Source organism: Channa argus, chromosome 10, assembly GCF_033026475.1.
Source record: "Channa argus isolate prfri chromosome 10, Channa argus male v1.0, whole genome shotgun sequence".
Taxonomy (NCBI): Eukaryota; Metazoa; Chordata; class Actinopteri; order Anabantiformes; family Channidae; genus Channa; species Channa argus.
The window spans coordinates 22,320,679-22,345,209 of NC_090206.1; the positions used below are offsets into that span (position 1 = coordinate 22,320,679).

A 24,531-nucleotide genomic window follows, 5' to 3' on the forward strand; every position below is an offset into this window, starting at 1 on the left:
ATTACTGCCATAAATAGATTTAGGAAATATGTAGTTTTAATTATCTGCCATGTCATCATACGTAATGTACACTCACTGGCCACTTACACCTCCCAATCAATACAGCAGCTCTGCCATTCATTCTATGTACTGGAGTGTATTGTAAGAGGAGGTGGTTCTAATGTTTTGGCCCCTTCATTCATTTTAAATGGGGCCCCAAAACTTTAGAACCAACTCCTCTTATAATGCACTGTCAGTACAACGCCACCACCCACTATGACCTCAATAACACTCACAGACTACAGTTATCACATTTCTGACAGTTTCAACTCAAAAACTGAATTATATTAAAAAGTATAAGCTTGTACAAGTAGAATTCATGGCAGAGCTGCTGTATATGTATTGCAGTAGATCGCGCAGTTGTACCTAATAAAGTGAGTGTGTACTATTTGAATAGTCATTTATTTGCTGGCTTTTGGTTTAATTTGAGGCCGTTTTGTACATATTACCTGACCAGTCAAGAGATATTACCCTTTTAGTGCACTGCTGACACACGACTTAGGTTGCAGTTCCCTCATAGTTCATCTAATATGAACAAGGATTTCACAAAAGCCAGAACCTTAAGTTTGCAGTAGGGGTTTATGAGGCCGATCTCATTATCAGATTCATTTGTAAACCTTTAAAATGTATGACATAGTACAAATTACTATTTACAAAGGCCCAAGGTGAATCTTTATAAATGTATTTTTTTAATCTTCAAACAGCAAAGCATTAACAAAATCGTAACAAATTGGAATGTGTAACCAAAAATGTCTTCTTCTTTGCTGTAAAACGTATTTCGTTGTTTTAGTACATAACAATAATTTTATTTTTAAAAACAAAAATTCTGTTGCTACTGGCCATAAAAATCTTGTGCTATTATAGATTATAGATTTTTATAGATGTGACCATCTTTGAAATAAAATTAAGTCAGTTTCTAACTATTTTATTCATTTCTGTTTCAAATCCAACACGCTGAGGTCCTGAGCAAATACTAAACACATCACTGTATGTGTGAATGTTAATTGCCCTCATCAGGAAGGACAAACAAATCAACCAGTGAGAGATGCGGAGAGGCTGTAGTGACTAATGCCATTCATTTGATATTGAAAAAGGGGAGGGGAAAAACAAGTTGGAGCAATTCGCTTTTAATTAGTTGTCATGTTCTGCCAGTGTGTTGACTTGAAGGTTTTTTGAAGAATAGAGCTGCTGTTTGTGTCTGTCTTACAGCTCGCAAAGGTTTCTATCACAACAAAATCTCTCCGTGTGACTAATATTGAAAAGAGCGTTTTTAATAACCTTGGAGTTTATAGATTTCTTTTGTTGACAAATGTATTCAGTTTTTATTATTATAGCATTAAACAAAGATTTTCAAACATGATATTCACTTGATTTAGCACTATGAGACTGATGTTAACATTTTCCACTCATCACTTCATATTTACAGTTCTCTGATCTGAAGCTCATTTAATTCATCTGTATTACTGATGATCAATTGCTTGAGGACTTTTTTTTTTAAAGCTAACACTCTTTCTCTACTATTTCTCAAGAATTGAACTCTGCAGAGATGTAAGAATATTTTAAATAAAACAATGAAGTGCAAACTTACCTGGAGAGTAGGATAGTTCTGCTCCATGTCTCCCCAGCTGAGCAGCCACACCTGATCGTGAGATTTGTCATAGTGGAGCTTCACAGGATACGGGTCGGTGCTGACCGTCTGCAGGGGGACACAAAGCCAAACCTTTTAAGGCAGCAGGGCCACAGAATAACGAGTCAAAACAATCTTTTGCTTTTGAAGAGATCCCTCTTTGATATGCAGCGGTAATGCTTTTAAGATGTTCCCGCAGACTAATGCATCAGGGGGTTGACAGGAGTAAACCTTCTCGTAACAAGGTGGGGTAGAGGTGTGCTTTTTATGTATAAGGTGTTTTTGTTGTTCAGCTGAATTTCAAATCAAGTGGTGACAGACAATTGTTTTACCACACTGCAGTAATTGCTTTCAGTCTCTATCCGTTCCATTGGCACGCGGTGGCAATATTCCAAGACAGAACAATAGATGGGTCACATGTGACAGAAAAGCGCTACTCATGCATTATGTCCACCTGAGTGCAGATAGGCAGCCACCTCAAAGGGACCAGGCTAAGTATACAGGGAGAAGAATGCATGCAGTAGCTCGGGTCTCAATGACAGCAAGAGAATGCAATTACCTTTTTTCAAGAAAATTATTCCTACCATGTATTCTCCCAGTTTCCTTTCACTGCATCTCACTTTCTATAATATTTGTTTTGCTATGTAGCCCTAATAGTATTGTTTACCTAGGCAAAATATATATTGTTTCACTGATAGGGTAAACTGCTCCTGAGAGGGTTATTGCAAATAAGATGAGAATATCTGCTGAATCCTAACTAATCTCTGAGTATGTAGTCATTGGAGAAAACAGGTGCTCATGTTGTTCTTTTTCTCTTGACTAACAACTTCTTTCTGGCGGGCGAAGATTATCAAGATCCTCCTCCAATATGCTCTCCTAACTCCAGCTATGACTGTAGATCTGTCACAGATGAGGCACGAAAAATATTACTGTGGCTTCAAGGATTTATCTGTGTGCACTTTGTTATTAATTGGAAATAACAAAATACAATCTGCTCATTAACGTCTTCACAGAGCACTCAATTGGTCACAAATTTTCAAAATAGAATGTGCTAATTTGTGATTATACACATCAATCGTATTATAATCTACACGAAAAAATGAATATCTGGAAAACCAGAACTTACAATTCAAGACAAGAGATGGGTTCAGGTGGTTAATTGACAAGTGCTAATATAATGCAATGAAGCTAAACCTCCAGGCAACTGAATAATGAGCTTGTGACAATCTCTGGGACACCAAGCTGCTTACTGGCAGGCCCCTGAGAGGCTTGCAGACTGTAAACAGCCATCACCGTGTCAGAAACATATGCAGGGCTCTGAGCAGCTCTGGCTCAACCTGACACACCGAAAAACCCACCAACATTGTGACGATTTAACTGAACATTGCGCTGTTCCACACGTTGTCAGGTAGAAATGGTGATTTCCTGAGTCAGTCTCATAAAGAAAATAAATAAATGGTTCTGTGAGGTCCTGGAATGTTTGAAGGATGGCCTCTTATACCGTCTCTGTGGAGAACTGCAGGGTTCACCACGTTCCAATATCTATAAAGCGTTTCAAGGTTACAGTGTCCACAAAGAGGTGGGTTATAGGGTTACTTGGTCACCACGTCGACGTGAAGGTTAAGTGTATGTCTCAACGGTTGCAGTATGAAATGAATATGGGTCAGGTCAGAGGTAAGCGGTGGGAAAAAGGGAAAGAGAGCTGATCTTAAAGCTGAGAAAGCAGCAATGTAGAATGCTGGTGTGAGTGGAACAGAGCAGCAGCGATGGACTGCTATGCTTTCAGAAAAGGCTGAAACTTAAAAAAACAAAACAACTTTAAACAGACATGACAGAACTATGAAGTCTTCCTCCAAGCTGAGGCTGTGGTTTGATAACATTTTAGTGAAACAGAATTGTTTTAAATCTCTTCATAACTTCTGGAGTGTCGTTGTCAGATGTGTTTACATTTGATAATCTGTGTTGGTTTACAATCTAAGAATGAGATGAACAGAGTTTATTAGTAGATGACAATCTAATTACTTAGACATAATTTCTGTCATTTTATTTAGCGAAAGCAACAATTTGCACGAGTTAAAAATGAGAAGCCTGATATCCTTTGAGTAATTTCTTCATTATTTTAGACCAATAAAAAGAAAGAAATAGGTTTCAAATAAACTTTAGTGTTGTTTATAACATACTAGGTCAAGCAGCTTGCAGTGTTGTACATTACCCTAAAGGAATGTTCGAGGATTTTTCAAGTTGGCCTAATATGGTAGTGAGGTGTTAATGAAGTTAAATTAATTATGTGTTTAAAAAGTAAAAGTGTATTTAAGATACATTTCTCTTCTTGTTCCTTGCCAGGCTGCAGAACTGAAATTCCTACTGGGGAAACAAAGAAATGTGTTTCTTTAAAGGATACAGACTCTGGTTGGACATGTTGATCCCCACATCTTACAGCATAGCTGCACACCACTGCAATCAGTCGTGTGCAAAGGTTAGTACACTCTTATTTTGAAATGGCAAAAAGAGTAAGTAAATAAAACATTTCTTACACAATTAGCTATGAACTGAACTTAATTTTTAATCATCTAGGGGGGTACAAATATTTGCACTTTTAAATTTGTAAATTTTCATTGTTTAACAATAACTTAATTTTAATGCGATTCTTGACCATTTGTTGATTATGATCAAGAAAGAAAATGTGTACTAACTGAATTTGCAACTTTATGTTTAGGGTCAAGTTTGAATTCCTTTACATTAAAACTGCATGTAGCAGTACAAACCAAATACAATGATGTTTACTTATAACTTACATGACTTACACTAAACAAATGGATTCTAAGTTTACATGATAATTTATAAATATGAATATAAACAATTATTTTAATACATTTACATATAAAAACACTATAGTAGTAATTTAAATGTGCATAATATTATTTTTACACATAAATAGAACAAACTAGGCTGTGTGTCATAACCAGTTGTTATGGGACTCTCGTGTTTTGGATGAAAAAAAGTACTGTATTAAGAAGTGCTTTCATATCCTCACTATGGCTGTAATCACAGTCACATGATCCAGCTGCTGTGTGGGAGAACTAATCTGATCTAATTAGCACCTCCATGTAAACAGCGGTCAGCGTTTGTTGGTGTAATGTAGACGAAAGCCATTTGGCAGTGACCGTGTTTAATATTTTGCCACAGCAGCAGGTGTCAATCTACACAACATGGCCACCTCCACTGCAGAAAAAGCACGAAGCCAAAGAAGTTCTTTGGTTCTGAAATTCATAAAGTCAGTACTGTTTGCTCTCTACCGCAGTCATTACATTAGTAACAAGTTCAATGTTAGCTAACCCTGGTTAAATAAGAATGTGACTTAATGTTGAATTTGTCCTTCAGCTCACTTTGAGACCTTCATCACATCTTAATACAGTCTTGACATTTAACTAGATGTGTTTTAGGCTTTACAAATTAAACAACAACACACTCCACGTAATCAGGGTGCAGAGTGTCCCTGTTGCATTTATAGCTGCATAGATACAGCTATAAATCATTGCCAAAGTGTGAGTGTAATTTGCAACATCTGTTATAGTGCAAAAGCAAAAATTAGTCAGGACAAGCATGTCAAAGGGTGGCGGAGTCTGTACGTAGCTGTAACGGATACATTGAAGGAAATAATTTAAATTTTACATCCCTGACATAAGGAGTCAACCAGTAGTCAGAGATGTTTTATTCGGCCTTCTTCTATGTCTGAAGCTCAACAGGGCCGACACAGCACCACACATCACACACACTTGTGTATAAGCATCCCACTAAATTATTACTCAAGTGGAATATTTTAAGCCAATGTACTAGCTGCTTCCTAAAACTCTGGCTAACATTCACATGTAGTTTGGGAAAAAGTTGGAGAATGTAGTCGAAAATATGGAAGCTTCTGGATGAAGGATGATGTATCAAAGGGGATGACTTCCAACACAATCATCCAGAGCAAAAAGGTGCATGAGCAATGATTTATCAAAGGTTATTTTACTGTAGAGTAATGTCTTTCTATGGTAAAGAAGGGAACTCCCCTCTTTCAACCTTGATATTTGCTGGCACAGGGGTTGACAGGTTTTTAGGTCTATGAAAAACAACCTTTTTTTCTAGTAAGGCTGAGAAACAGGAAAATGTGTATGTATTTTTTCATGTTCAGTGGAAAATTATGAACTCTTACATCATACAAATTTGCTAGCAAAACGAACATGAAGCCGTTTTTCCAATTTAGCCTGAAACGTACCTGGACAGCCTTCTGAGACTGGATGTCCACTATGAGCACTCGATCCAAGGTTGGCTGTGTCACATAAATAAATTTGTCCTTGATGTTGACTGCTGATGACCACACACATCTCTGAACTGCCTCTCCTGGTGAGCTGGGACACACCTCCTCCTGTACAAAACACAAAGGACACACAGTCAAATAACGATTTTTCATATCACAGGGAAATGTGTCTCATTAAAAAACAATTATATTCATCCTGTCGTTATTCTGCACTGTTTACCATTTGCTGTCTTATCACCTATGCTGGCAACTTAAATAAATGAGCTTTGCAAAGTCCTGCAAAATCTCCGTAATCACTCTCATTTGTCCATGCGTAATCCCCAGAACAAAGACTGGAGAAGATCTGCGGCTGTTCAGCTTCCAGTCTTACCAGGACTTGCTTTCCTGGCCAACAGAAACCTCAACTGGCCTTCTGCCTCCTCTCCTTCGCCCTGTTCCAGACTCCGTGAGACGATTTAGGGAGCTGCTGGCCAACAAGGATGAATGAAGGGCTCCAACATGGCGGGATGGACTCTTTCTCCCATATTTACAACCACAGAAGCAGCCCATGACAGGTGCCTCCCCGCATGCCAGATTCTCTTAGAGGGGTATTAGGTAATGTATGAACTTCACAGAACTATATCAAGGATAAGGGGGAGCTGCAGAAACACAATTTATCCCATCTCTACTGCAGCCCATAGTCATTTTGTCCTATGTATTTTCTTCAGAAGCAGTTCAAGGAGGTTAATATAGACAGATATTAAACCAAAATGTGTAGTTTTGAGGGTCAATTTATGATGCATAATATATCAGTAACAATGCTTTGGTTTTTAATGACAGGGTTTTTAATTTATTCTAGCTGTAATGTCTTTTAGTGAGCATTTGTTTCACCATCTGTCAGAGATTCTGATTAAAAACTGTTTGGAAACATTGATTTTAAAAGACAGAAATTCCTCTACTTGATCATGTAATCGTTAAGTAATTGGTATTGTACCCTGTGAGGTCCCTGCAGACCCAAACTGGTCATTTTTTCTTATTGTACCTCGAAGTGGACACAAATTAAACATCTGATTCCGAGTAGAGCAGGAGAATGGAGATGGCTACAATTCTCCGTATTTATACGATGTGCATATGTCTGTAGGTGTGTGTGCATAGCATGTATGTGTCATTTGTTTTTAGTAACTGACAGTGTCTAAACATTACTTAATTATGATGGAGATTATTAGTCCAGATAACCAGTTTGTCGTGACAACGTGAGACTAGTAACAGTAAATTGATATGATACATCAGTGAGCAATGCCATTAAGAATCTGTTAAAGAGAAACTACTACAAGATATTTAACCCTTTACGCTTGTGGAATGTGGATTACGCAGCAGGATGCGATGCCTGTTTCAGAATATTTCAATAAATGCAGTTGTTTAAATGATACATAACAGAAACATTTCCATTATCATCTAATTTTAGATAATAGCCTTTCACCCAATGTATTTGCATTTATTTTCTTTGACATTTTGAGATATGGAGCCACCAGACATGAAACACGTACGTATAAGGCTGTTTATAGATTTTCGTTGTTTTTTTTTTTTCTCAGAAAGCTGCAGATTAGTGAACTATTTTTACCCAAACTTTGTCTGAGTGCATCCAAAAGAAGTCTTAGCTGCTGCATTATATTGATCTTGGAGATTATAGTAAACAAGTTCCTCTAGGAAAAACTAAGAGCATAAAAATGCTTCTGGTGATAGTGGAGATAAGCAAAATAAATATGCCTTCTGGACTGACTTAACTACACAAATGGACATCACAGTGTTTTGCCAATACTGTGTGTATCACAGTAAAACAGTCTTTATGGTAGTTAAGGATAATGGATTGGCTGTGCGATTACCATAAACAAATCAATCAATGCTCCCCTGCGATGGAGAAAACGTGAGCTCCATACCACGAGCAGCTCCACGTGTTCACACAGAAATCCACCCGGACGGCACTGGAACTGGCATCGCAGTGCTTGCAGTGATTGATATCCTAATACAAACACCTCTCAGAGGAATGCTTGGCTGACTGTTGTACATTCATGGCATAGCTTTATGTGTAACAACCATCCAGTCAGTATGGGGCACCTGGATAGAAAGCAGCTTAGAAGAAAGCTTCCATTTCAGAACACATGTAAATCTAGCAGGTAACTTTCAGCAAGCCTCTCTGAATATTCTGCTTCCCTGAAGCTATAGTGACAAATGGTGATTCAGTGAGGGAAGCTGTATATAAAGAGTCCGCTGAAAGGTGAAATCCATACTACATGTTGTGTGTCAATCAATTTAAAGAAACTGCTAAGATGGCTTCTGTGTCCATTGGGCATTGGTTCAATATTGTGCTGCATTATTTTTATCCAACAAATTGAATGGGGAAATATAAAGAGTCCCCCTCCTCAGGATAGAGCAATTTAGCTTCCTTTAGCTCATAGTCTTGATTTTACAACCCACATCTTAACTGTTAATAGCACAAAAACAGAAACTGCACACTTTGTCTGCACCAACTAGCAAATGAAGAAAGTTACTAAGGTGAGAAAATTGAAAGCATTTATCATCTAAAAAGCGAGATATGTACCTCCAAATACTGCAAAAGGCAATGCCAGAGCCAAAATAAGGCGGAATTCTTGTAGTAACAGACATTCCCAACAAATGCTAGTGATGATAGAAGTTACCTAAAAAGCCAGATGAATCTAACCTGTTTGCCACATTTGTTTTATTAGGTATTAATGTGTCTGTGTTTAAAGTCTTGTCTACCACTGTAAAAACAAAACAAAAAAGTTTTAGAGGTTTAAAGAACTTATAAGCTTGACTAAACTACTCTAACACTATACAGTTGTACTGCCCTGGTTTCTTTGGTGTCATCTTACAATTACTTGTTCTTTTTGTTTTGTATGATCATTATACAATAAAATGAATGAATCTGTGAACCCTATCCTGTCCATTTGTATCTGTATCTCGCCAATAGTGCCTGCAAATGATTGATTGTCACTAGTTGTTACTAGGTCAAGCAACAGGACATGTGTTGCTTGCCGGGGCCAGTGGATAATAAATCACACCATGAGTCAGACACTAGCACATTTTGCCATTCAAAGCCAAAAACACTTTCTTTTAACATAACCATAATTTAACATATATATTTTTTGTATTTCATGGAGAGTGTGCCGACTTTGATTTTTGCTCGTCAACAACTCGCAACACTCTCCCCATTTTAAATGCATTAAACTTTAAGAACAAGATAATGTCATGAAAGACAGTTTAATGGGAGCATTCATAGGCCTTGAAAGGCATTAATCGTTTGTCTTTGTACCTGAGAAAAATGCCAAGGTGTTATGTTTGCTTTACTTTAAAACAATTTAATAAATATTTGGTCTAGTTAGCCAGTTGAGGCAGGCAACTTGAGTGGAGCTGTTCGACTCATACATAAGTAGTACTGCACTCTCTGCAGTACATACAAAGCAGCCTTACTGCACAGGGTGCAATTCACGCCTATTACATTTTAACTCATCTGTTTTGCTGCTCACTGCATTATCACTCTTGCCACTCGCAGCATTAAATCAGCTCCACCTCCACTGCAACATGCACCTGTAGGCTCTGAGGGGGAGGCATGTTTATGATCACTACCCAATCTCTTTAAGTAAGTAATGAGGTCACGGTCTGGATGCCAAACATCAACTATTCCTAAATTTCTTACAGTACTATATAAAATATCATATGTGTTTGCTGAGTGAACACTTTGTGGAATAATGTGCTGGATTTTGGTATTAATAATATACTAAAACCAATGTCTATTTATTTAAAATTGTACGGTAATTTATCAAGAGTGAAGAAAGTGGAGGTGGAAATCTGCATTAACATACAGTACCGTGCAGCACTCGTACTCCATTATTGCTGTCTAACTTTATACAAGAGCTAGTTGGGTAGAGTTGGCTGGAAAACAATGACCGCAGGGAATCTGTGAGGACCAGGGTTACAAACAACTGATTTAGCTGTAATACATTTTTTGGAGGCAGCATGACACTTGGCCAAGTGTCCAGAAAGAACTGAGAGTCAAACCACTGACGTTGAGGTTCATGGACGACTCCTCTACCAACAGTGGTGAAAATTCTTTACGGGTATGTAACTATACATGACGCGTTTCTCATGATTAAAAAGTACAATTACACCAGAGCATCTTATGTCTAAGCTGTATATGTATAGTGGGGAAATGGTATAAACCTAAATCCTCAAGTGGGAAGTTACATTGCGATTGTGTACATCAGCTCATGCAGCTGAAGGGTCCAATAAATGTGCATCGCTTTCAAAAAAATAAATAAAAAAGCTCAGTGTCACTTACCTGCAGAGCTAGCAGCTTCTCACTGGGCTTTATGTGTCGTTGTATCTCACATGCCACTGGCTGGATGACTTTAATGCCGTCTTCATAGAACACGTAGAACATGTTGCTAATGCCAAGACCTTCAAGAGAGTAAAAACCGCTCGGTTTCACACCTGAAATACCTCATGACTCAGTGTGAGTCACAGTGTGAACAGAAAGAGGCCTACGACACTGTTATCTATTTCCAAAGCATCAAATCATTTAATCCTCCTCATCACAGTTCAGTAGCCCTATTACAAAAATTCAATTAGCTCAGTTTAATGAATGCTATAATGGAACAGAAGCAGTCTAGACGTACCTTCTTCTCGCCACAAAATGTTTGCCACTGTGAGGGAGAAAAAGAGGAAAGCACAGTTGAAAATAAATGCAAGAATCAATAGGGTCCCTTTGTGAGAACTAATACCCAAACACTAACTCCTATTGAGGCACAGAGGAAAGCAGACCCGCATGAAAGTTTTATGGAAACTGTCTCTCTGACACCTAGTGCAACAAACAATCGATTGAGCCCTCTGCTTGGAAATAATTTGATACCAAACACTGGAAAATGGAGTGCAGTCAACAAACTACAAGTACTGTAAAACAGTTGATGATTTTTAGATGCTGCAACCCAAGTACACTGATGTGGAGACACATGAAACAAGCCTTTAAAAAAAAAATCTCATCATCATCCATCAGTATGAGGTTTATGGATAAGCTGCCTTAGACATCCATGACTAGTCCACAGGTTTCAGGCTCGGATGATTATCATAAGTCATTAGGGGGGGATTAGTGTGCTCCTTCTTCGATGGCAACACACTTCTGGCTCCTATGCCAGGTAATTTCTTATTAAATTCACTTAGAGGTGACTAATGACATGAAATGTGGAATGAAAGCCACAAAACACCATGAGTGCTTTAATGGGCGACCTAAAATACAGACCTGCTGGCTTTCAAAGCAGACACTGAGCACTCGGAGAGAAAAGACACTGTTATATGACTAAATAAATTATGTGATAAGAAGAACATAGAGAACCATTACACAGTTACTTTCCATGCAAATATCAAAGCAAATTTTACTACTCAATCATTCCCACCAGCAGCACTACTGCCCTCGCATGCTGGCTGTTTAACTGTGACCTTCTCTCTCATTGTTCGTCTGTCCCCCAGTCTTCCCTCCGCTTCCATCCCATCTTCCATTTTCAGTCTACAAACCAATCTCCAGCTCAATTCACATCCGATTCTAATCTCGCCTTTATTGCAATGCTCGTTCCCACACCCTCTTGCTCGGGTGGACAGATGCAGAGAAAGAAAAGGGAAGAGACAAAGCCAACTAGACACCACTGTGCTGTTAGTCAGCCTTAATCTCTCAAAAGTGCTTTGTCAAGTGTTTCCTGTGCACTCTTGCATACCTTTCAGCTCATTAAAAGTTGCACAAAAGAACTGGGCTCTATAGATAGAAGGACAAGAACGGATGGAATGCAGAGGCAAGGACAAAACAAAAAGAAAAACAATAAAATTTATTTGAGATGTGCCAAAAATGGAAAATGGAAAAGAGGAGTTCAGATGAGATCTTGTGTGCCCCAGTCTTTTCCAATAGCCCACAGTATTGATGCTATTCATCACTTGGCAGAAAGACTGTGGCTGTTGTGCGCATACAAGGGGCCCATACATCAACTTCATCATCCATATAACAAAACAAGCTGGCTGCCACTGTAGGCGGCGAGTTCACTCTTTCAGACCCTAATAACTGTGTTTCCACTGGGCTCCAAACATCAGGAATGCCATGCTCACCAGCCTGGACTCTGCCGTTTCTACCCGTCAGCGAGGTTACATAAATTCAGTTTGTTTACAAGAGCACATTGCTATGACAGTGGGCCAAACAGCCCTTGGTCTTCACTACAGTCGCATGGCAGACTACAGTGAATGGATAATATAGGTAGAATAATTTAGCCACTGTGGATGCAAAGGCAAAATGCAACTTAGGAGACTGCCTTGGGTGTGCACAGTTTTGCTGCTCTTTCTAGAGATAATCCCAGAAACTTCTTAAACGTCTACCCCTGCAGCATGTTTAAATTATGCTTTAATTATAAGCAATACGCAAATACTGACAAAATGCAAGTGTTGTGAAAAGCCGGGTGCCTGCTTTGCTCCTTTGAGGAACAGAAGAGGACTGCTTCTATAAAGTCAAGAAATCTTTCATATTGCTTCCTTTTCTGTCTGCACACACATTTATACAAATTAAATCTCCTTTTACTGTGGTGATTAATACCAGGCAAAGCAAGTACAACATATATCCATTATTGTAGCTGTGACAGTAGGATTTAGATAAACCTTCCAACACCCTCTTACAGTGCATTCATGCCTACATTAAGATGCCTCAGGACCCCTGCTTTGGGTCTTAGCCAGAGCATGTAAATGCAAAGATGAGCAGAAATTGGTAATCGTTAATGGTGTAACTAACTATTCTCTACTTCTGAATCAGTATCCTGCTCAAAAACTACAGATTGAACACAAAACAATTCCAATCAACTCAAAAAAATAGGTTGCATTAAAGCGGAGGTCAGGGGACGAGTACTAGACTACATTTTGTAGTCATTAAATATTTCTAGGAGTAAAGTTAAATCCATCATTAACAATTGAAAGGCATGAAGCACAAATATGCCTCGTGTAATATGCCGGTGTGTAAATATGCCCAGAGCACAGTGACCATATAAGGAGGAGCCTGGAAGGGAAATACCAAATTTTAAGAGGCTTAAAACTTCTAAAACATTTTTATTTTAACCACATTTCAAGCACCTGGGCTCTATTTAGCAAATGTTACTGTAACAACAGTATGTATGATTTACTGCACTAGTGATTCTTCTGGGCTGAAACATGGTGTTGGATCAACTACAAAAAATAAAAATTCATTGCAATGAAGCGAAACCCCACCCAGTGTTACGATGAATGTCTTCATAGGGATTTGAATAAGTGAAACACAGATTATCACCAGGTAAAAAGAAAAAACTAATGTTCAGGCCTTAAAAATTCAACAGCAAAAGGCAATGTGATGCCTTATATTGCCTCAGAGGCACTCGGGTTTTAGAGGTAATAAGGTTCTCTCTCACAAGCTAAGTGAACCTAAAAGATTTTTGTGTGCATTAGACATTTTTCTTGCATGATTTGCAAAATATAAAATTGGTACAGTTGAGAGAAAGTCAGGAAGGGTCATTTTTAACACTGAGATAGTAAATGTCTAACTCAAAGCAGCCAACAACTGATGGCGTTGTGGCGTTTAAAGTGAAAAAAAAAAAATCAGTTTCAGTGCTTTGTGCTTTTCATTGGGTTCTTTACTCTGCACTTCACACAGTCATGACTCACCTATTGATCAAGTCTGTAAGCCCTTATATTTACCCATCTATTCTTCAGAAGGCAGATTCTTTAGATTTTTTGCTGCTTTTGTCATTGCGATTTAGCAGCTCCGTGCTGTTTATATTTGTGGTATTCGAGGGCTAATGTCAACAGAAAGTGCCTGACCGTAGTGGAGAAGCTTTCAAAATAACAGCACTGACTTCACTAGAATCAGAGCTGGAAGCCTGAAGAGGACTGAAGGCTGTATCATCTCTTTAAGAGGAGAAGTATTGAAAAGAATTAATCCTTGGAGTAAAATCCCTGAGAGTTTAAAAAATGAAAAAATTATACAGAGAGTTTGAAAAATAAAACCGTTCCTTATCAAAAGCAAACACTACTATGGAATGCTGAGATACTGTACATGTCTTTCCAGTGAATGTCGACCAATGCTAATCACGTATTAACGTTTCATAATTTTAAAAAAAATCACTAGGGCTGAAAGAATGTACAGTTTACAACCTGTTAAGCAATTCAGATTTATACACACACTTTCTTTTATCTAATATTAAATACATGTTTAATTTCCTTTTGGCACATTTTTTGCATTCTCGCTTCGTCCACTTTGGTTTTTATGTTTTGTATGGATTATCTTATCATCTTATAACATTATGACATTAGTCTGTTAAATAATGCATCATCTAAAATATTCATAAACTGTCATGTTGTAACTAAGGCTTTAAGGCATTTAAACTTTTCACTGGATTTACAATATTCATTTCACAAGGCCTTCAGCATGAAACTCAGTCGACAGCCGGTAGGCTGCTGACACTCTGGGAAGCGTCACTGCCTGGTTAGAGCTCCTTGTTGCTGACAGCGTGTCCAACACTGTGTGAAAGCCCACTGTGATGGGGAGGGACACTGCTGATGGAAACATGGACGCTGGGTTTGGCACAGGCTGATCTTCTCTATTCAGAGGATATGGAGCAGACAGCATGGCAGACAGTGGAAAATAAAACAGCTTTATGAAAACTTTGGTGTGAAGCGGTGGTTCTCATCCATGTGCCATCAAGCCCCAAGAGATTGCAGGGCTTTGTTCCAACCAATCACTTCACCAGCGCTTTTCACTGATTAGATCTTCCTCTATGCCTGAATCTGTGAAATAACCCAGAGCTATGTTTGATTGGAACAAATGCCTGCACATCGATTGATGTCAAAAATGGTTGGGAAACACGGAGTAATAGAAATAAAAACAATACGTGCAAGTTAGCACTGGTTAGTGTACAGAGTGGAAAAGAAAAGAATATGGAGCAAAGACAGCACAGTCCATTAAAGAGACAATAAAAGGTCAATAAAGGTAAAGGGGCAATAAAGAGAATTTATTAGGTTGAAATGTCCCATTGAGGGTGGGGAGAGTGCTTCTCATTAATAGCAATGAGCCAATGACTATTGGCCAAGTTTGGAAACTTCACCTGTCACGTATTGTCACATGTAAAACTGAAATATTCGTGACGAGCCAAAAATGTCTCTGGATTAGTTATAGTACATTGAAACAAAATATTACACTATCAGAAAATAACAGATGCTCATCTGAACAAATTTAGGTCGATGAAATAGTTTCACCACATGTGCAGCTTTGTTATTAAAGTAGGATTATCAGACTTAATAAAGATGTTTTATAGTAATAACTTGCTTTCCTGCCCAGTCGAGTTTCATTATTCCTTAAAGCTCTGTTTCTCTGGTTTGCTATATAAATTGGTCACGAAATATGATCTGATCTTCACCAAGGCTACAAAAATCAACACCCACAATTTTCTAAGCTGACAAAACACAAACGGTCATGATGTTCGATGTCTTCATTCCCAGCCATTAAACATGCAAAGTGATGATGATGCAATGGCAACAGTGTTTTGATAACTCAACCACCTTTTGCAAGCGCTTCCTGTTGGTGTGCATTACACCAAACAAAACGCTCTTTCGGGTTGAGGTCTGGGTCCTGACTAGGCCACTCCAAAAGGCAGATTTACTGTCGAAGCCATTCTGTAGTAGATTCGCCTGTTGCATCACTCAGCGTCTTCTGAGCTTCAGTGTGCAGACAGCCACCCTAACATTATCCTGTAGCATAATGAATAATAAACTTAGAAATTAATTTTTACCCGTCACAATGGCAATTTCTTTCCTCTGTGTTCTGCCATGAACTTGTTGAGCATTCAAGTGACCTTTGCTGGGTGGCAACTTCCATGGAGAGTAGCCACAGAACCATTTAGATACAGTTTGTCAATCTGAGGACTGATTTTCACAAGTTTTGGAGATTACAGTGAAGCCCTTTCCAGCTGCATGTATATTGACGATTCTTGATCATTTTCTGACATCTTTTTTGCAAGGTATGATTCGTATCAGTTGATGCTGCTTGTGAATAGTACATTAATTAATACAACATGTTTTCATAAATCAAGCTAGTTCTAAACCAGACCTCTATTCTCATTTCATTTTTTTCCACAATGGGTGTGCTCACTTAAAAACAAGATCATTTGTTTTTGTGTTTTATCAGCTTCCAAATAGTGTTTGTTGATACTTGTGACTTTTGTGAAGATCAAATCACATTTCATGACCAATTTATGCAGGAAACCAGGAAATTGCAAACAGTGCCATTACTTATTCCTGAAAACGTGCCTGTCAGAGCCACCAGCGAGAAAGGACTGAAATCCCCTGGACCAGGCTACCTGTGCCTTCACAATATGAAGACAGAAGTAATTACTGAAGATAAAGCACACTGGTTGGTGAATATATTACCCATCAGCAGCAGTATTGGCTGGTTGCATCTTTGAAATAAAATTTGTAAAAGCAGCTCTGCCTTAAGCTGCTTCCTCGGCTTTTTGCCTGTCTTCCTTCGTTTCTCCTCTACTGTAAGTGAAGCAACACACATTCAATAATAAATCCTTTTTTTAAAAGCTGCAATAACCTTATATACAAGTAATAACCCATTTAAATGCTTAGCAGCCATGAATCCAAATATATCTCATGCAACACACTGTAGTCATTGATGACGGTGGAAGCACCAAGAGTGTGAACAAATCAAGCTCTTAAGGGTTCAAGGTTAACGGTTACAGTACACTGACCACAAACAAAATAAGACTATTGTCACCGTGCCGTGTCCCAAATACCATTAACCTTTTTACGGAGTCATTTAAAGCTACAAAATGTAATTTTCGGCTTTAAGTTTTTTGCTAAAATCATGCTCCGTAACTTTAATGTGGAGAGGTGCTGTCAGACTCACAGAAGAGCAATGCCAACATTGCTGAGATATTCCCTTAAGGTTTTTGAGCGTCCTAACCAGTAAGAGAAGGTCAAATCCTAGGTATCACAGGGTGCTTTGCAGATATCGGAGATGCCACAGGCTGTGACACAGGGTCACTATGTGATGCCCTGGGTGGATTCATTTCAAATCTCACACCACAGATGGTTTGACTCCAAAACTTGCATATTGCTGCTTTAAGAATTACAAAGCCAAACAGAGAAACCTAAGCATAACTCAGAGCAAAATAACTTGTTTTGAAGTATGCAATAATACATAAAACAGAAAGAAAAGTGTGGTTATTTTCGGACTTAAGAAACAATAATGTTGGCACGCTCTCTGCCAAGCTGCAAAAATAGTAATAGTTAAATTAAAAGTCCTTCATTTGGAACTTAAGGGTACTTCAGCTACACGGGGCAAAGGGGCAGGAGTGTAAGTAACTATATCATCTATACATTACTCCACAAGTCCCTGACATGAAGCATGAAGTGCAGCATAATGTACAGACATAGAGAGGAGAGACTAAAGCAACAAACGCTTGTTTTGAGCCTTGCAGATCCAGACACTGCAGGAATAATTGGCACATTGTGAAGGGCAGATATTTATGCCAGTTTAGTGGTACACTGTCAGAGATGGATGATGCTCTGCCTGCTGGTGACAGACTCCGTTAAAGAGATCTCAGAATAGTGACTGCTCAGGTTTCCCAAACATCTAAGCACTTGGGTACATTTTGTGAGGAAAACAATTCACTGTTGTGCTGCGCCTGTGAAGAGACGGTTTTGACCTTCAAGCTCCTCGGTGGTGAATTCATCTAAAGAAGATCTTTCATATCTCGCTCATCAAATGTTGTGTTTTTCAGTTCATCTCCTGCTTAATACCTCATTCAGCCCTTTGACAACTGCCTTAGTTAGTTATTCCGCTCCTCACTTATTGCCGTGTTTGAATGAGAAGCCTTGGGCAGGTCATAAACACGATGATTTCACAGAATGAGATCATTATGTTTCAAAGTCAGATTTCTGAAACCCTTCCAAGTAAACTCATAATGTGTCATTTGACTCTGTGTCTGGTTTAGACCTGTGGTATTAGGAGTAAGGGTAGTCTGGTGGCACAGAAAGCCCACTAGCATCTTAACTTCTGAGGGAACAGAGCAGGGGGCTCTTTTTGTTATTTGTAAAATGCCATCGTTTTAATAAAGTGCATATCCCTCTTTGGGTCTGATGAAAATTATGTCAATATTTAACACTGAATTCTTATTCCATAGGCAAGAAACCAGAGAGATTAACACCTGAATATGTGTGAAGGTGAGAAAATCTTTTGTAGGTTGTAAGGACATCTGTGATATATACATGGCAGTGGTTGTTGATAATAAAGTGTTGACTGGTAAATATGTTGGAATAGAAAACAATTTTACAGTTTTTGATCATTGGTTGTTTTATAGCTTAGGCAGATACGAGTCTGCCCAGCTGTCACTTAAATTTCCATTTCTGTAGGCAATTTCAAATTTTCTAGTCCAATTTGTCATAAGAAGCTTAGACTGATTCTTGACCACTGATATTGAAAATTCTCATTTTATGTTTAATTATTATTTGAGATGTATACTGTGAGTGATGACCTTTGAACTGTGGCTAGGTGATAATTTAGACAAAAGTTTAAGTTTAGATCAGCGTTTGCTGGTCAAGCTTAGATATTTGTAATGTTTTTGTCCCAGCAACTGCTCAGCTAAATGAGGATCTAAAAACCAGATGTTGCCCTATATAGAGGTAATAACTGGGGTGATGATTTTAGAGAGCCTCTCTGGCCAAATTAGGAGCTCCTGCAGCTACACAGGATTTACAAATTTGATGTACTGTGACACAAATGAGTTACACAGATGCTGGAAATATTTTACATTTTGATTAAAATGTTGAAGCCTGGTGTGGTTAAAACAACCTTTGAATGTCTGTTGAATGGCAAGAATGTCTACTTCCTGCTGTTTATATTTTTAGACTGGAATAAGCACAGATACTAACTAAACTGTATTAGACAATGCCTTTAAAACAGAGGATTAATTACTCTGATCTGTGGATCAGATTCATTAATCTGTGACCATCATCTTTTAAGTCATTTTGGGGCAGTTTTGGTTTGGTTAGGTTACTGTGACCAACAAGTACATCCACTAAATGAAATACCAAGTAAATTTTCCTTAAGAGATAATTAAAAAAACATTTGGCAATGACGTTTAAGCTTTTTTGAAAACATTAAAATAGATTAAGTGGAATTTTATACTTTATCCCTTTGTCTAATTCTTCCTTTGAGTTTTCCTTTAAGTTGTCCTCTTTTCTTAATCCAACTAAATTATTCTTTTATATGGAATAGGAATTAGTTTCATTTTGTTGTATATAACAGCCAGAATTCACCAGCCAGAATTTTTTAATTTGTGGAAATAAAATGTATAACCATTGGGATTGAGAAATTATGCACAGTTAATTTCAGTTTGATATTCACAGAATGTTTGAATGTTTTGGGTGAAGCAGCAAGTGTGCCATCATCCCAGCTGAGCATGTGATCATGGAGAGGCAGGGTGTGTGTAAACTGCAGACGGGAATTGTGCTGTTAAGCAACACATCAACAACTTTAGCTAAATGAACATTCATTGCAACATCAGCTGTTTGCACTTAGAATAATGCAGTAAGTGCAAACCAACTGGTGTTTTGTTGGTTATATTTTCATAAGAACAGCCAAACACATTAATACCCGATAACAGGGAAAGTCACTTGTATAAAATCGGCTGCAGCGTACACTGGCGCTTGTTGGGCTGATTACGTCTGCTGTGTTAACGCTAAACATCACAATGACACATACGCATTTCAGACTCTGCTCATCACACGGATCTGGCCTTAAAAGCAGATGTACTGGCGACAGTTGGCAGCTTTCCTGGGAAATATCTCCCATTTGCCCCTTTACTGAAGAGCCCAACAAGAATATCTGTCCATCAGGAGTGGCTAATCAAACTCCAGGGTCAAAACTCAAACCCACAGCCTCCTTGCAGATTTAATGAGTTTTGTGTTTGTTTCACCTTCTTACATGAGCAGTTCTATAGCCATAAACAAATCCAGAATTATAGCACTCTCTCTCCTTTACACTCAGAGTTAAATGATCTGTACTCCTAAATGTGGAAACATCTGGTGCTTTGATTTTTTACACACACACACACACACACACACACACACACGGTCATTTCATAAAATCTTTTGCTCATGATTATTAATCCATTATTAATACAAAAATGCTAAACATTTGCAAACATTTTTTTTTTACAAGCAAAGAGCCATTTGGAATGTGATTATTTATTCGGTTTACTTTAAGTGTTTGACTTCACTTACAATAAATCTCACTGTCCTATGTCCCTTTTTTCCAGACATTTTAGTGATTTTACTGGGAATACATGAAACAATGTCTGATTTTGAGTCTACTGACCAATAGATATAGCTAAGGGAGTTTTTACTTTACTGTTAACTTATGATAAAATATCTTATCTATACACGTCTAGAAGGTAGACAAACACATCCTGGTAATAATTCAGAAATAAGTGTATTGCCAGTACAAACACTGCTCTAAAGGTGAGTTCCATTCGTTGACAATTACAGCTTGAGCTGTAAAAGAAGCCAGAAAATCAGCTCTTTGATATTCAAGATTCAAAGTGTCATGGGATAAAAGATCTCCAAAGAGACTAAATCATCTGTGATCAAAACTGCAGGTGCATCAGTCCAAAATAACTAATGTATTTAATATATCAAGGGAAACCAGAGAAACATATGTTTCACAAAGACAAACAGTTGTGACAAAGTGGAACAGTAGCTCTAACTCAGTGATAAGGTGAGGCAATGAAGTGTGTTTGGATTTCGACAATGCAGTTTTCTGCAGGGACCCATGTGAAAACCACTGCAACAATGTTGATTCAATTACATTAGTCTGATACCAAATAAGTTCCCCATTTAGTATTTATACGCCTGTAAGAAATTATAACAAACTGTAACATACTTTAACTGGCTTTAGGGATATATATTTATATACACACACACACTTTATTTTTACTTATTTTGAAAAGGATTTGTTGAAAATGATAAAGATTGGTTTATGATACCTGGTTGCATTTTCAAATGATTTAGGTATCATGCTAAAATCTATTATATCAAGATAAAGTAACAGTTGCTCATAAAAATAAAGAATGATATTTGTAAAGTCATTTTAAGAGACGCTTACGGCTGCAAATGAAAGTATATTTTTAAGAGCAGAAGTGAGGGTTTAAGTGCTGCAAGCTCTGTAAGCTAACACGCCACATTAGCCACAGGCTCAGAGAGACAGACTATCCAGAGGAGATAGTCGGCTTCCATTTGCTCATTTAACTAGTTTCTGAATAAAGGTGGCATTTCCATTGAAAAACTAGACTGGATCCACTATGCAGTCCATCTGTTATCTGGGGCCGACTATGACAGTATACAAAAGTTTTTTTTCTGTCTTTCCTTTCATAATGTAGTAGTACAGCCACGTCTGGCTGTCTGCTGACATCCCTTTGAACTCCCTTTGAAACTGTCCTGTGGGGTTACTCACTCCAGAAAGGGTCCGCAATATCCAAGTCCTAGCACCATTTTGGCCTGCGGTACAGCTTCAAAAGCTTCAAAGCACCCAAGTGACTTCTGACCTTGCCGAGCATGATCCTCTGATGCATGACAGGCTGGGTGGAGGAAGAGTCGTACTGTGGAGATGACATCTAAATGCGTCAGGTCTGGCAGAGGTGTTGGACAGAGTACACGTGAGATGTGTGACTTGAATGCAAAGTTTCTGTGTACTGTTTGGCAACCCTAATTACCCACCAGAAAGAAAAACACACTAACAACTGGTCTTGAACCCCAAAGACAGATTCTGACATTTTTGAGAAGGTCAGAGTTAATTACTATGTGAGAATCTATTCACGGGGAGGGAACAGGAAGAAGCTGTGTGGAAAACTGCTTCCAAGGCTCAATGGGAAGGTTACTTGCTTAACAATCGTAATGTTTGGTAATGACTGTTGCCTTAATCAGTGAATCTTCGTGCCACAATACCACTAATGTAGAGTATGACATAGGGAGGAAATTATGGAAATGTTAGTGCTGGATCAATATTTAACTGCCAGAGTATAGGCAGTTAAATGTTTTTTAAAGGTTTGTCATTTCTTAATATTCTTGCTCACCAACAATATTGGGTATTTTCTCTTATTGTCTTATTTAAATTATTTTTATCACAGAAAATATTTTGGTTTTGGAGCATTTGTAAGACTGAATTATAGTTATAAGACAATGCCTTAGGGCTAAGGGTAAATGTAGCATCGTCAAATGCCCATTTTGTCCAATTAACAGGTCCAAACTAAAAAATAACCAATTTAAAATGTGAATTGTAAAACAGAGAGAAAAGCAGCAGATCTTCACATTTGATAGAGGGTAAAGATAGCATCACATTACTTCCCTTGCAGAGGCTCTATCGTTGCTTCGCAGGATATAAACTATTGAGAACTGATAGAATAAATTATTAAGAGCACCATTTGCATGGCTCCATTATCCCTCGAGTAAAAACAGAGACCCACATCATGACTTATACATACAAGTTTTGCGCGCAGAATCCTCCACAAACAGAGAAGAGATGTCCTCATCTACACCCGCCTCGTTTTTGGCAATGCAGGTATAGGCACCGGTGTCCTCAAAATGCACATTGCTGATGTGAACCTCACTTCCATTAGCTTGGAGGAATAACACAAAAAATAGACAGTTTGCATTCCAGTATGGGATAAAAGGTGACTTCATGCTATTATCCTCTTTTACCATTTACTATCTTACATAACAGTTCTCAAACATTTGAGAATGAGAGGTTTATTTTAGAGATCATTTTTTTTAAACAATTCAAAGTAAGAATGTGGCACAGGTCAGCTTCATCGTGTCTTGCTTCTCATTTTGCATTTGTGTGCACAACTTCACTTATTATTACAAAACGGTAAATTACTTCAATCTTTGCTCCTGAAAGTAACTCGATTTGATGTTTTTCTTGAAACAGGTTTTAGGCTGTATCACCCAGCTTCATTTGTAGCATCAGTATTAGTGAGGGTTGATAGTAGCTATAGTCGTAACAGGATACTAGTGACGTCATATTAGTGACACTTAGAGTATGTTAGTGGTAATATTTGAAATTCACAGCATCCGTAGCAGTAAAAGCGCTAGGAAACTTAATAATGGGAAAATCTAATGGCAATAAACATGCACTCACTGAGCAGTAAACTCTCGACTCCTCTTTACCTTGCAGGGTGAGCTGTTTGGACAGCTTGGTTGTTATGTCCATACCGTTCTTCAGCCAGGCCAACTGGGGGCTGGGGACACCCTCAGCATGGCAACGAAGGCTGGCAGTGACGCCTGGCTCCCTTGCTTGGCTCTCTGGGTAAACTCTGATGACAGGGGGAACTGGAATATAGTGAAAAGAGGAAAGGGAGACGGATGAGATGAGAAACACATAAACGATGTACCGTCTCACTTTTTTTTTTTTTTTTTACATTTGCCTCCCTTAAAAAGCGAGGCAATTCTATCAAATGAGAAGTTTAGAAAAGCTCATGGCTTTGCATTACCATACATTATCAATGTAATCGTATTGTATTTTCAGCATCACCGAATGCCTTTAGATAAAGTTAACATGCTCTGCGAAGCCAAACAAATCAGATAGATAAATAAAGCAGAGAACCTCTGTACGGATGTTATCGATTTCGCTTGGTAGCCATTGATTTTATGTAACCTTTTGTCAGGAAGAAGATGAGGGGATAGCAGCAGAGAAAACAAAATGCATCAAGAAAGAAAGGGCACAATAAAATGTCCCTCTGTTCTGCAAACTGTTCCAAAAGCTGCATTTACACATTTCTGCACATTGTACTGCTGCCATGTCAGTGTTTAACTTCTTTGCTTAACCCTGAAGCAACAACCAACAAAAAAAAAAATCTCTCCTACATACTGTACTTCCAAGAACCATAAATCAACATAAATCAATAAAGCACACAAAACACATTAATATTATGCATTTATGCATTGGCTAAGAATATGCCACAAGTTTTTACTCTTTAGCCGGGGGCTAACTGGGTAGAGTCTTGCTTCACAAAACATGGAAATATCAAAAGAATGAATTTGAATAATCCTTTAAAGGATAAAACCTTTTAAAAGGATGGCAGTGTCCCTGCGGAGACGCACACTAAAATGGTGACTGAAACTTGGACAGTGACAATGAACTGTTTACAGAGCGACCATAAAAAAGCAGCATGATTCATTCCACAACAGCCTGTCACATATAAGGATGACAACCTAGCAGCAGTTTAAGTAGGGACATCAAATCTCTCTATCTTGCCATCTTGTTGTGTGCAATCCCTCGTAGCCTCTGTGGCCCAAATCAGTGTCCTCTTTTTTTTCTCCTTTCTAAAACACACTTCAGAGACATGAGCAGAGGATGTAAGTGAAAGCCTTGGCAGACGCAGAGAAGGCAGACATGCTGTTGAGACTATTTCCTGTGGGCACTGCGTTAGAGGAAGTCTTTACTCAGCCAGGTGAG

The 24,531-nt window shown here is 38.3% G+C and overlaps 1 protein-coding gene across 7 annotated transcripts in view; it reads right to left on the reverse strand.

Moving 5' to 3' along the window:
* fstl5 (follistatin-like 5) overlaps positions 1–24,531 on the reverse strand; it is a 147,970-nt gene that overhangs the window by 9,559 nt on the left and 113,880 nt on the right. For all 7 annotated transcript variants that reach the window (XM_067519175.1, XM_067519171.1, XM_067519174.1 and 4 more), the window contains 6 exons: positions 23,244–23,405; positions 22,559–22,693; positions 10,640–10,666; positions 10,303–10,421; positions 5,925–6,074; positions 1,628–1,735 (listed from right to left, as the gene is read on the reverse strand). In XM_067519175.1, the coding sequence (XP_067375276.1) occupies positions 1,628–1,735; positions 5,925–6,074; positions 10,303–10,421; positions 10,640–10,666; positions 22,559–22,693; positions 23,244–23,405 (701 nt within the window). The remainder of the gene's footprint in view (positions 1–1,627; positions 1,736–5,924; positions 6,075–10,302; positions 10,422–10,639; positions 10,667–22,558; positions 22,694–23,243; positions 23,406–24,531) is intronic.